Source organism: Armigeres subalbatus, chromosome 3 (assembly GCF_024139115.2).
Source record: "Armigeres subalbatus isolate Guangzhou_Male chromosome 3, GZ_Asu_2, whole genome shotgun sequence".
Classification (NCBI taxonomy): domain Eukaryota; kingdom Metazoa; phylum Arthropoda; class Insecta; order Diptera; family Culicidae; genus Armigeres; species Armigeres subalbatus.
In genome coordinates, this window is record NC_085141.1 from 184,698,784 (window position 1) to 184,712,431 (window position 13,648).

General features: G+C 42.0%; 1 protein-coding gene across 6 annotated transcripts in view; it reads left to right on the forward strand.

Annotated features, from left to right (window-relative positions):
- Window positions 1-12,869, forward strand: part of LOC134220649 (uncharacterized) — a 121,164-nt gene extending 108,295 nt beyond the window's left edge. For all 6 annotated transcript variants that reach the window (XM_062699757.1, XM_062699753.1, XM_062699755.1 and 3 more), the window contains one exon: window positions 8,843-12,869. In XM_062699757.1, the coding sequence (XP_062555741.1) occupies window positions 8,843-9,277 (435 nt within the window). In that variant the 3' untranslated portion in view covers window positions 9,278-12,869. The remainder of the gene's footprint in view (window positions 1-8,842) is intronic.
- Window positions 12,870-13,648: the final 779 nt, after the last annotated feature.

The window sequence follows — 13,648 nt, forward strand, 5'->3', positions numbered from 1 at the left end:
CGTAAATTCCTGTAAGAATTCCTTCGGAAATACCTTCAGCAAATCTATCCAAAAATCTTTCAGGCCTTGTAAATTTCTTCGAAAATTCATTCTGAGTTTTCTCCAGGATTTTTTTTTTCGAAAATTTCTTCGAAAATCCTTTAGAAGTTCTCTCCACTTCAGGAATTACCTCCAGAGACAATCTAGAGTATTGCGCCTTTATTTTTTGTCATTCCTCCTGAGATTCTTTCGGAAAATCGTCTGGAAAGGCCTTCGTGAATCCATCCAGAAATTCCTTCGGTACTTCCTTTTCCCTTTTAGTAAAACCATATGAAATCCTTAGAAGAATTTGGACAGGTATTCTTGAAGGAATTCTTTCGAACATTCTTGTGCAAATCCGGACAGTAATAAAACAAAACCCTGTTTTGGATCTGGAATTAAGACTGTATACCAAAAATTTAAGTCCAAAAATATCGGGCTGGAGTCGATCCATCATCATACTTCTTCGGATATGTTCCCAAGTATTCCTTAGGAATTTACTTCAGAAGTTGCTTCGTATATTTCTCCAGAAATTTCTTAGAGTATTCATTCAAGTGATATTTCATGAATTTATCCTAAAGTTCGTTGGGAATATAATTCAGATATTCGTGATAAGATGCCCCCAGGAATTAATTCGAATAGCTATCCTGAAGATTTTTCATGCATACCTTCAAAAATTTCTCCAGGAATTCGCTCGTAAATTACTCTAAGTAATCCATCGGTAATTCCTCCAGTTGTTCATTACTAAATTCCTCAAAAAAATTCTTCAAACACAGCAAATAAATCTAGAGACACCTTCTGAAATTCCTTTTGGAATTCTTTTAATACATTTTTTTCAAAATCCGCCGTAATTACTTTTAGGAATTACCAAACAAATTTCCAAAGGAATTTCCAAAAGTACTTGAATGTCTTGAATTTCTCGGTAGATTCGTCCAGGCATTTCTTCGGATTTTTTTCCAGGGATTCTTTTGGCAAATTCTCAGGAAATTACTTCGGAGAGATACAAAAATTCTTTTGAAGAGCATCCAGATATTCTTTCGAAAATTCGAAGAAGGAATTCTAGGAATTTCTTCAGATTTTTCCTTAAAAATTCCTTCAAAATTCCTAATCTTTTTTAAAAACCCTCGCAATCTTGGAAATTCCTCAAGAGATTCCTTCGAAATTTTATTAACAATATTTTTGAAAAGAATTCCTTCGGAAGCTCTTTTGGAAATTTGGTCAGAATTCCTACAGAAATACCTTCGGCAATTGTATCAGAGAAACCTACCGAAATTCTCTTGAGAGAATTCCTTCGGATTTTTTTTTGAAATTGCTTTAGATATTCCTGCGCAAATTGGTTATATAGTTTTTTAAGAAATTGTCCCAGTAATTCCTTAAGAGATCCCTCTAGGAAGATGAAAGAATTCTTGGAAATCCTTCAGAATTCCTTCAAATCTTCATCCATGAATCCCTTCGGACATTCCTCCGTAAATTCAATTAGATATTCCTTGAGACCTTCGAATATTATATCATTTTTTTTTCTCGGAAATCACGTCAGAAATTATTTGAGGAATCATTTGGAAATTACATTGAGATTTTTTATTCAAAAATTTCATTTGAAAATTCCTTTTTGAATTTATGTTAGAAACTCTTCGGAAAATTCTTTAAGTATTTCCTATTACATTCTTCAATAAATTTTCGGAAAAATTCTATCAATTAATTTTCTGGAATAATTCCTAAAGAATTTTCTGGAGAAATGTCGAAAGAAATTCCTGGCGTATTTTATTGAAGGAGTTCTCAGAAGAATTTCTGAAGGAATTACTAAAACATATCTCGTAGAAATTCCTAAATCAATTTCTGAAAAAAATCCCAAAGAAATTTTCAAAGAATTTCCTAATGAAATTTCAGAAGAATCTCTTGTCAGGTATGGAAAAAATCGGTTCATTTATAGCCATTCTTTCTCTCACCTCTACAGACAACCACAAATTAGGCAACTGTACGCAAGCCTTTCTAATATTTTCTATTTCGATTATCCATCGTATGGCTTCAAAAATAATTCGTCTAGGTACATATTTTTTAGTAACATATAAAAATTAGGCTTGATAGAAGCGATATCATAGAACTTTCTTCTAAATTTGATAGAAAACTTATCAGTCCATGATTATTATTCAAAAATAAATAGAAATTCCAATTACTTTTGTTGTCATGTAGAAAACATCCAAATTCCCCCAATTTCGCTCGCTCAAAAAGTATTCGTCTATTTAAAAAGTAGTCGCGTGAAACACGAGTACCTCGTGCGGGGCTTCTTTTGATTCCGGGGGCTACTTTGGATTTTGGATTTTTTGAAAAAATAAACGGAAAAAATAACAAATTTGGAACAGAAAGTTGCCATCCAACTATCAACAATACACTTGATTGGTGATAATGATAATTTTATTGTAATTTCCGTTGTAATTCTTGTTTTAAAATGTCCAAAGTAGCCTCTGATTTGTCAAAAGAAGCCCCGCACGACGGTATAATAGTTTTATTCGCTTGTAGTGACAGTAGCACACTCTAGTAGTGTCTAGCAACATTTTTAGGGGCAGCAGGAACTATGTCCAAGGGCTTAACGACCTCTCTCCACGGCCTCTACGAATTTGGGGGCCTGCCTAGGACGCGGTGGGGCTTGGCAGCGGGCTCTGTTAAACCTCTACAAAAAGCTGAATGTGTCCGCAAGCAGGCCCTATCAAAGCGACCGTGTGCCGCTCAAAGCACACAGGAGCCCAAGGAGTGCCAATTGGCACATTAGGATCAATGCCAGCGACATCCTGATTATGGCATTCTAGCTGCGTGTTTACGGACCTTGTCTTGGATATCATAATATAAGGAGTTTTTTTTAACTGACAAACTCCACTCCAGCGGGCTTTTCCCTCAATAAAATACAAAATACAAAATACAAATATTGTGAAAGCGAGGGCTGGCAGTCTGACATTCTACTCTCTTAGTAGAGCCGAGTGACACTGACTCGAAACGGCGAGTGGGCTAATGGCTAGGCCGTCTTCCGTCCCCTAAAACCGTGGCGGGCCTTGTAGCACGCTGTCCAATCCTGCCACCAAGTTTTGCCTGCTGGATGGGATGCTGAACTGGCTCTGAACATGAAAGCGTCAACCCTTGCATGACCTCCCTGCATGCCGTATGGCATGTAAAGATAACCATGCAGGGCCGGATTTACGAGGGGGTGGGGAGAACGTGACCCCGGGCCCCCACAAATCTTATGTACCAAAACCAACCTTTTTTGTACATTTTGGGGCCCCCTTTCGGCTAAATCCGGCCCTGTAACCATGGGATCATTAAAGGCGACTGCTCCAGTAGGATCCGACGGCAGCCACAAGGAGGACCCAGTTACAATGAGTGAAGCAAAACCAAATAACTCTTTTGATGATGCGTTAAGCATGGAGGTGGTAGACCCCTTTGCCAAGGGGGGTTTGGCGAGGTCTCCTCCCAGGGAGGTGGAGAGCGGAGTGACGGAGGCTGCAACTAGCAGCACCAGAGTCTCCCTAGCTATGACAGGGTATAGCCCTATCAGTACGCTCGGCGGGCCACTACCCAGGATGTGGGTGGTCGCCGAGCAACTCAATGATATCATCGAGTTCGCGAACGAAAGGCAGAACATCCGTAATGAACTGAAACAGAACCTTCGGATGCTTCGCCAAGCTGTTCGAGTCGCGAGACAAGAACAGGATGCGTTTATCAGGCGGGTGGAGGGAAGAGAGAAGGCCGGCAAAGGTGCTCAAACCGATGCCTTCTCCTTCCTTGGAGGAGCAACCATGGCCCAAGAGGCGATTGATTTCCCCTTGACGGCTAAAGAAGAAAATACTGCGCCTAACCCGAAACGGCAGCAATCAGGCGAAGGCGCTCAGAGCAAAGCCTAACGACGTGCAACAATAAAGACCAAACGTCGTCTGGGCGGAGCAGATCGGGGTGCAGAGGAGCCCGAAGGGCGTTGACCCGGGAAGGTGACTCTTCGGCCCAAAAAGGCGAAAGACACCAACTAGGCGCAAGTCGCCGGGCCGCAAGAGGGTACCAGCCAGCCTGTGCCATCGGCACAAGGGACCGAAAATCCCTGGCAGCTGATCAGTAGGACAAAGCGGAAGTCGCTTCTCGGCCCGCAAAGAAGGACAGAGGCGAGGCCTTGTTGGTGAAAACTGATAAGGCAAATTACGCTGAAGTCCTTAAATCGATGTTGGCGGTCGAAAAGCTTTCGGCGCTGGGTCAGCACGTGTGAAGCGTTAAACGCACCAAGACCGGTGAAATGATATTGGTTCTGAAACGCGGAGCGCAGGCTAGTGGGACTGACTACAGGAAGTTGGTTCAAGAGGTCTTGGGTGACGACGCCGAGGTGAGGTCGTTGGGGGTGAAAGTGACCCTCCAGTGCAAGCAACTAGACGAGGTCACGAACGTGGACGACGTCGTCTCTGCTGTCAGAGACCAGTGCGGTACAGAGATCGACAAGACCTCTGTACGCCTAAGAGGCGGTCCCTTTGGCACGCAGGTAGCTGGTAGGTTACCGGTTGCAGAAGCCAAAAAGGTAATGGAGCGAGGGAAGTTGAAGATCGGCTGGTCAGTAAACTCCAGCCGGATTCAGTAGACAGGTGCTATCGGTGCTTATAGTTGGGACACAAGTCCTACAACTGCAAGGACCCAGACCGTAGCAACCTATGTCGTCGTTGTGGTGAGGAAGGGCACAAGGCACATGAATGTAATGAGGCACCAAAGTGCCTTATCTGCGCCAGCAAAAAGCAAGCCTGTAACCACGTTACGGGTGGGTCTTCGTGTCCCATCGGAGAGAAAAATAAGAATAAGCCGTGCAAGTAACACAGCTGAATCTTAACCACTGTGCAACTGCCCAGCAGCTGTTGTGGCAGTCGGTCTCAGGGTCGATGCGGAGATGCGTTGGTCTTGGTAGCTATCCTACCACGGCCGATATATTGGTGGAGTCCCGAATTTGCGGCCCTTCGATCAACCTGCCTCAAGGCTAGACGAAGGATGCAACGTGCCCACACCGAGGATGAAAGAGCGGACCGCCGTGAAGTGTTTCAAGCTGCGAAGCTGGCCTTCAACAAAGCCATCAAGAGCAATAAGAGAGCGTCTTTCGACAACCTATGCGAAAGCCCGTGGGGTGACGCCTACAGTATAGTGATGGCCAAGACCAAAAGGAGCTCTTCACCCCCCGAACGGTCCCCGGATAGGTTGGCGAGGATTATCGAGGTACTATTCTTGTCTCGAGCCACAAGTCCCTGGTCTTCTGCACCACAAAGCAATATGGGTGCGGCCAAAATGGTGGCTCCGTTGACGAACAAAGAGTTACTTGCGGTGGCCAAATCCCTGGTAACGAACAAAGCTCTGGGCCTGATGGAGTTCCGAACAGCGCTCTCAAGGCAGCAATCATAGCGAACCCGAACATGTTCAAGCTAGCTATGCAGAGATGCCTTGATGAGTGTAGATTCCCCGAAAGATGGAAAAGACAGAAACTGGTGTTGTTGCCGAAGGCCAGGAAGCCGCCGGGCGACCCATCGGCGTGTAGACCAATCTGCCTTATAGACGACACGACGGGCAAGTTGCTAGAGAGGATCATCCTCATCATGCTGTCCTCTTCTCAGAGGGTACGAACGGCCTGTCAAGCAAAGGGTGGAGAACCCATCAACAGCGCAAGTTGGGATGCCATCGCGCTCTCGTTACATCGGATTAGCCTGCCGGTGGGCCTGTACATGATTTTGGAAAGCTATTTCCAGAACCGTGTACTATTATACAATACCGATGCCGGTAAGAGAAGCGTACCTATTACCGCAGGAGTTCCACAAGGTTCAATACTGGGCCCGGTACTATGGAACCTTATGTATGACGGAGTTCTGGAGTCGCGCTCGCATCAAAGCGGAGTTTGAAGCTCCTTGGGGTCGTAATAGCCCTAGTAACATTTTGGTTTTATGGTGGTTTTATAACACTCTTGAAGAGTAAATTATGATCTTCAAGAGCGTTTTAAAACTTAAAATGCTACTTGGTAGACGACAAGCTGACCGGCCCGTCTTGGGCGAGTGCTCTGGCGGTAACCAGTTACCTGCGGAAGCGAGTCAAACTCAGTGTTTTCTGCACATTGGGTCATTCTCATGGGGCCCTCCTTAGCCGTGCGGTAAGACGCGCGGCTACAAAGCAAAACCATGCTGAGGGTGGCTGGGTTCGATTCCCGGTGTCGGTCTAGGCAATTTTCGGATTGGAAATTGTCTCGACTTCCCTGGGCATAAAAGTATCATCGTGCTAGCCTCATGATATACGAATGCAAAAATGGTAACCTGGCTTAGAAACCTCGCAGTTAATAACTGTGGAAGTGCTTAATGAACACTAAGCTGCGAGGCGGCTCTGTTCCAGTGTGGGGATGTAATGCCAATAAGAAGAAGAAGAAGAAGGGTCATTCTCATCTCTCGATTTCTTTTCGCACTATCTTCGGTTTCGATTATTCCTGCTGGGGGGGAACTCAATCGTTTGTTGGTTCGCTGTTGGGTTGAGTAACATTCATTTTGCAATCGTGTGTTCGCTGATTGACTGGGATTTTTAATCGGAGTGGTTCGTGTGAGTGAGTGAGTTTTCCCATAGCTGTCTCTTGTAAAGTAATTTCTTAAAACAATTTCAACAATTCCTGAAGGAAATTGTTGCTGAATTTCTAACTAATACCTACAGGAGTTCTCAAAGAAATTTCAAAAACAATCTGAAGAAATTCCCAAAAGAACACGTAAAGGAATCAAAAAAGAAATTTTCGAAATTTTCTTATATTACGTTCTTAGAATTTCCAAGAAAATGTCTGAATTTATCTGCAAAGTAATTCCCGGGGAATTTTCTGAGGAAACCACAAGAGGAAAATTCTGTCCAAGACTTGTGGAAGGATTTTTTGCCGGAGAGATTTCCAGGAGAATATAATTTCCGTTAGCATTCGAAGGAATACCTGAAATATTTTTTCGAAAGAGTTTCAATAGGAACGCGCGGCTACAGAGCAATACCATGCTGAGGGTGGCTGGGTTCGATTCCCGGTGCCGGTCTAGGCCATTTTCGGATTGGAAATTATCTCGGATTCCGTGGGCATACAAGTATCATCGTGTTAGCCTCATGATATACGAATGCAAAAATGATAACCTGGCTTAGAAACCTCGCAGTTAATAACTGTGGAAGTGCTTAATTAACACTAAGCTGCGAGGAGGCTCTGTCCCAATCAATGTGGGGATGTAATGCCAATAAGAAGAAGAAGACTGACGCCAAATTATAAATGAACCAATTACGCCAAAAATGCTGGTGCCCCACCTTTACCAGAACTCTGGCGCTTCTAGTGCACTTTTTGTATGGAAGGTATAACTTTTTGCATGGATCATAACGCTCGGTTTGACTCCCTCATCCTAGAACGTTACGTAATTTGCGAAAGGCCCTTTATGTCTCGCCTTTTGCAGGACGCTTGATGATCATATGAGACCAGAGTGTAAAATAATCGAAAATTGTTGGTGAATTCCATTTTTCTTCATTTGTCAGTTCACTTCCGACACATTCATAGTCGGCTCTGGACAGTCAATATTCAGTTGAATATTAGTCATTGAATATTTATGCACATTTTACAAATTGATAAATTATCTAAAATCTGAGCACGTTTCAAATGAGTAAAATGATTTATCACACAGGACTGAATCCGATTTTCATTCGCGAGGCACTTTCAACGGTAAACATCAAAATAAACAATGCTAATTATATTTTTTTCTGCACATAGTAAACACACTCAGTGACAGTCGAATGAATGAGTTCGTGGAGTAGTCGTCTGACCAGAGCTTAAAATATTCATCTTCATGAAGCAACTTCGGTCCGAATTTTGACAAACATCGCATGAATATTCAAAACATAGAATGACATAGTCAGACGACTACTCCACGAATTCATTCATTCGATTTTCACTGAGTGTGTTTACTATGCGCAGAAAAAAAAATATAATTGGCATTGTTTATGTTGATGTTTACCGTTGAAAGTGCCTCGCGAATGAAAATCGGATTCAGTCCTGTGTGATAAATCATTTTACTCATTTGAAACGTGTTCAGGTTTTAGATAATTTATCAATTTGTAAAATGTGCATAAATATTCAATGACTAATACTCAACTGAATATTGACTGCCTAGAGCCGACTATGAATGTGTCGGAAGTGAACTGACAAATGAAGAAAAATGGAATTCACCAAAAAATTTTGATTATTTTACACTCTGCGTCTGACTATGTCATTCTATGTTTTGAATATTCATGCGATGTTTGTCAAAATTCGGACCGAAGTTGAGTATTGAATGTAAAAACGATCGACCATTGTGTTCAAAAGTCCAGAAATTATGTCAATGCAAAATATATGAATTTCTTGAACATTCTTTCAGAAATCCTACGCACTTTTTAAGTTTCAACTGCTCAAAGAGCACCTAGTTTTTAAGTTATATCGTTCGTAGAATGACAAAGCTATACCGAAATCATCAAACAAAAAGTTCAAAGTATTTGAGAGATTTCTGCATCAAGCAGCGAAGGTTGAAGAAACATACCTAAACCAGAAAACAATTTTAATCGAGTTTTCTTGAGAAATTCGATCGAGAACTTTGATTTCAATCAGTTGACCCCCCCTTCATTCTGCAACATAGCAAGTTCATAAGAAAGAAACACACCTCAGGATTATAACTTTTCCGTCCGCTTTTCCCAGTACATCTGAAAGATTTCGTTCTAATTGAAAGTTCTTTGCCACTTTCCACAATTCAATATTTTACTTACATGGGACGTTTCCCATTTCTTTTTGCTCCTTCCGTTCCAGCCGTCAACCTACGAGCATCCATCAACGTCCGCCCCGTTTATGCCGTCGTTCAAAGTTTTTAACCACCCCGATGCCGTGCCCCAGATTTCGACCACGATGTTCATCCTACCGAATTATATAGTCACCGAGGGTAATTTGCAGGGCCACAAAAACGTTACTTTCAGTCAGCAAGCGGCCACGGTGGAAAATCTCAGCTTGACGATGACAGATGTCGCAACGGCCAACAGCAGCGCCGCCCACGAGTCCAGCTCCTGCGTTCAGTGCAACTTCTTGGGCTGGCCGACGGCGGCAGCGGGCCCGCCGTCAATCGAGCGGAAGACTCCGCCGTCGTCCACCGCCCGTCAAAATCAATCATTCAAACTGCAGGACAGCGAACGTAAAATCAGTCATAACGATTCTTTTTTATGGTTGGGCTTGAGGGTCGGGGTGATGTAAACTTGTAGGGTAAAGCTGTCAAGATTGATTCTTGCGTCTAGTTAATCTGTTTAGGGTTTTTTTTTCTGGTGTTTCGTTGGGACTGAATTGATGTTTGTTTCTTGTACATTGCTTAGTAATGGTCCGTGCTTTTGCTGGGAACTGAAATGTTTTCTGTTCGCATTAGGTTCGCTCCACAGCTTTGAATGAGAGCAAACTTTTTGCGATTGTGAAAACTTGGAAAGTGGGAAACTGCTTTCTTTGGTATGCTGAAAGAAAAAACAACTTCTTTCGTCATGTTGAAAAAATCTCAGAAAAATTGAAACAAATCCTTTATTCCAGGAAGTTACAAGATGAAAGATCGGATCAGTTACTCTTGCGCATTTCCAACACACCAATTCCGTTCCGCTTCCTTATTCATATTCGTATGCCGTAATGTTTCGATTCTTACTTCAATGTGTGCGGTAAAAACGAGACTTATTAAACAATTTGCAGCTGAGGCTCTAGAGAGCCCCACATTTTGTTTTTTTTTATTTATTTAATGAAACCTTTCGACGCCACCTTTCGAATACTTCCTTCGAGAAGATAGGGGTGTCATTCAGCAGATGCAAATTTAAGACTTCTGTTCATTTAGTACTCCATAATAAAATAATCGTTTCAGTACTTTAGCCAATATTTCATCGTGCTCATTTCTCCATGAACAATAACTTCATCTAAGTACACAATTAACCTATCTAGAGCAGCAAGAATGTACTCCATTATGTTTTGGAACAATTCCAGCGAGCATATTTGGTATTTGGTGATGCACTTTCGAAAATCGGTCATTATGTTTGCTCGATTTTCTTTTCCATAGCAATCGGTGATCGTTTGTATGGCTGACTGACAGGCTGAACATGGGAATTTCCACAACTATATCTCGAATTTTGGAAAACGGCTTGACCTGCTTCATCTAGACCGATTCTTCAGCATACATAAATCCTTAGCAGATTGGTCTTCTAGCAAGCATCGTTGTCCTCCATAAACTACGTAGAATCTTGCCCGTGTTTTGTTAACTGCAGCTTCAATCTTCGCACTGAACATACCCCATTGGTTCCTTTGACGCATAGGCGAGATGCGTACGATCAATATCAGTGCCCATTTCTTTTACAACCACTCTTGGGCAATCGTTGCTGACCTGAGTGTGGCTCCGGCTTCCACAGCCATAGAAAGTGAATTTTCTAATTAGCATGCTCCTGAAAGGCTATCTCACCAAAACCTTACATAATCGGTATAAAACTTTGGCATATACACATTGGAAAACTCTGCAGAATTGTATATGCCAAGATTTTATATACAAAATGAGATTTGTTTTATTGGATGTACGACAAAAACAAGTCTGGGCAAAACGTACAAGAAGTGGTGTAACAAAGCAGACTTGCATTAGCAATAAACAGCGAACGCATGGTTGTTTGTAAACCTTATTTGATTGAATGAAAATCGTACGGGTAAGTTGAAAGAACCATACATTGTTAATTTTAGGTGAAAATCAAAGCAGTTTTCTCGATCTTTGTGCTATACCTCGATACTGAATATCTAATAGTCGATTGTTATGATAATTACTCAGAAATGTGCTACAAATGATTATATGAGTTGGGCCGTTTTGACCCATTGGTACGTTATGCATTATTCTCTTCTGCACTATAATGATGTCGATGGATCCAACTGTTTGCATTATTTCCACCAGAACAGCTTCTACGTTTCGCAGTACGGTACTCATTCTTCCCCTGAAGTGTCGGCGACCTAATTAGTCAAAATGAGGATGTTTCGCAACTACGGACGGCCACTCGTTCGCACTAGTTCATGTACTGTCGAGACAAAAGTCCATATTCCAATGTGTGTTTCAAAATACCAACGCGAGACTGGCGTTCTCGCATGGTTTCGAAAGTACCTTCAGGCAAACATTCTGTGCAGAGCTCTTTCTGTTGATTCCCATTACCGATCCGCGCGTGAAATGTTTGGCCCTCTTCAATGTACCAACAAAAGCTCCACAATCGAACTTCGGATTACAGCCCATCGTCAAAGAAGGCAAATTTCCAATAAAATTCCTCTTCTGCAATAGTCCAACAGGGCTAACGTTTCTGAATTGTTTGGATTCCTTTGGTGTGCGATAAGGCTGCATCTGTAGGACGTTCGTGCTTTGGTGGATGCTTTCCATTATTGGCCATTAATGAAAAGTTGCCACTTTGTAATGAGTCGGTGCCGTGCCCGGCGTCGTACATGATTTTCAGAGAAATTATGGCGAAGAGGTAATCTTCTGGCGGTTTTCCTAGAGCTAAACTATTGCTTTTTACTATTCACAATGGGAACTTTTTAAAATTTACTTAGGCTGTGAACCATTTCACCGATTCGTTTAACTTTCAATCATAATTTGACGGTTCGATGGTTATTTCTCCGTGGTTAAAATAATCCCACCTCGGAGCATGGATAGGTTTTAAAAGTTCGATAGTTAAACTTTGTTCGCTAGAAAATTGGTGCCAAATCTATTTTGTACCAAATAACTATCAATCTGTCAAAATTCAAGTGGGTTTGCTTCGGGGTAAAATTTTAACCCCGATGGGATAATAATTATCGAACTGTCAAATAATAACTAAAAGTTAATTGAATCAGTGAAACGATTCGCAGCTTTACCCATCACAGTTTCTACCGCAATAATTTAAATTCAATGCAGTTGTGGGCTATTCAGCTTGGAATTTATCTTAAGCGTGGGATAATAAATAAAATATTTCAAAAGAAATTCCATAATATTTTAGACGTCTTTTCAAAGCTTATAATCTTACATTTCAATTACTTTCTGTAGCGATTATTTTAAAATTACCGAATATCCAATAATAAATCTTTGCTTGTCTAAACCTCCTGTACTTGCATCAAAACTAAAAATTCGCATGCAAAAGGTGATTTTCGGCACTCGTTGGACGGCACTGAGCAAGCCTTTTCAGATAAGTATGTATGCCGTTTTGTGGGGCCCTCCTTAGCCGTGCGGTAAGACGCGCGGCTACAAAGCAAGGCCATGCTGAGGGTGGCTGGGTTCGATTCCCGGCGCCGGTTTAGGCAATTTTCGGATTGGAAATTGTCTCGACTTCCCTGTGCATAAAAGTATCATCGTGTTAGCCTCATGATATACGAATGCAAAAATGGTAACTTGGCTTAGAAACCTCGCAATTAATAACTGTAGAAATGCTTAATGAACACTAAGCTGCGAGGCGGTTCTGTCCCAGTGTGGGGATGTAATGTCAATAAGAAGAAGAAGAATGTATGTCGTTTTATCGGTTGTATACTATTTCGCCGAAAACCATTTCGCGGAATTTTTTTTTCGCGGTACGACATTCCGCGGAATGTATCAACTCTCCGAAACACATTTCGCGGAATGCACCTATTTTTCCGAAAGACATTTCGCGGAATGTACCTTTTCACCGAAAATCATTCCGCGGAACGCCATTTGGCAGAATTCAGTTAGAATAATTATCATTCAAATAATTACCGATTTTGCTTAATTACATGAAATCCGGGTAAATTTTTTGGATTTAATGCAAACCCGAACCCGACCCGTTCCCGAGAATTTTTGCATTCGTAAGCCCCTACTCGACCCGAACCCGACTTAATTTAATTATTTGAACCCGCAAAAAAATCTGCCCCGAAAAAATTCAAACTAGATATTTTCTGGTTCTCTTTAAATTGAAAAAAATGTAAGCCCAAACAACAAACTAGCCTCACAGTTAACAAAACTGAATAAAATAATTTTCAGTATTTAATTTCTTAAGCCCGTACCCGACCCGAACCCGATATTGTACTAATTTTTCAAACCCGAACCCATCAGGTACGGGTTCGACTAGGGTTGCGGGTTTCAAAACCTGAAACCCCACCATATATACGGCCCGTTATAAGACGAAAGGAGTTGTTAATGTTTTCTTTCAAAGAACACGTCTTCCCGATATAAGGCGAAGGGAGGGGTTACGCCTTCTTTAAATGGATGCATTTGTTCGGTATAAGGCGAAACGAGTTGATAATGCCTTCTGTAAAAGAACGCGTCTGTCCGGTATAAGGCGAAAGGAGGGGTAACGTCTTCTTTAAATGGATGTATCTGCCCGGTATAAGGCGTAGGGAGGGGTAACGTCTTCTTTAAATAGATGCATCTGCCTGGTATAAGGCGAAAGGAGTTGATAATGCCTTCTTTAAAAGAATGCGTCTGCCCGGTATGAGGCGAAGGCAGGAGCAACGCCTTCTTTAAATGGATGCATCTGCCCGGTATAAGGCGAAGGGAGAGGTAACGCCTTCTTTAAATGGATGCATCTGCCTGGTATAAGGCGAAAGGAGTTGATAATGCCTTCTTAAAAGAACGCGTCTGCCCGGTATAAG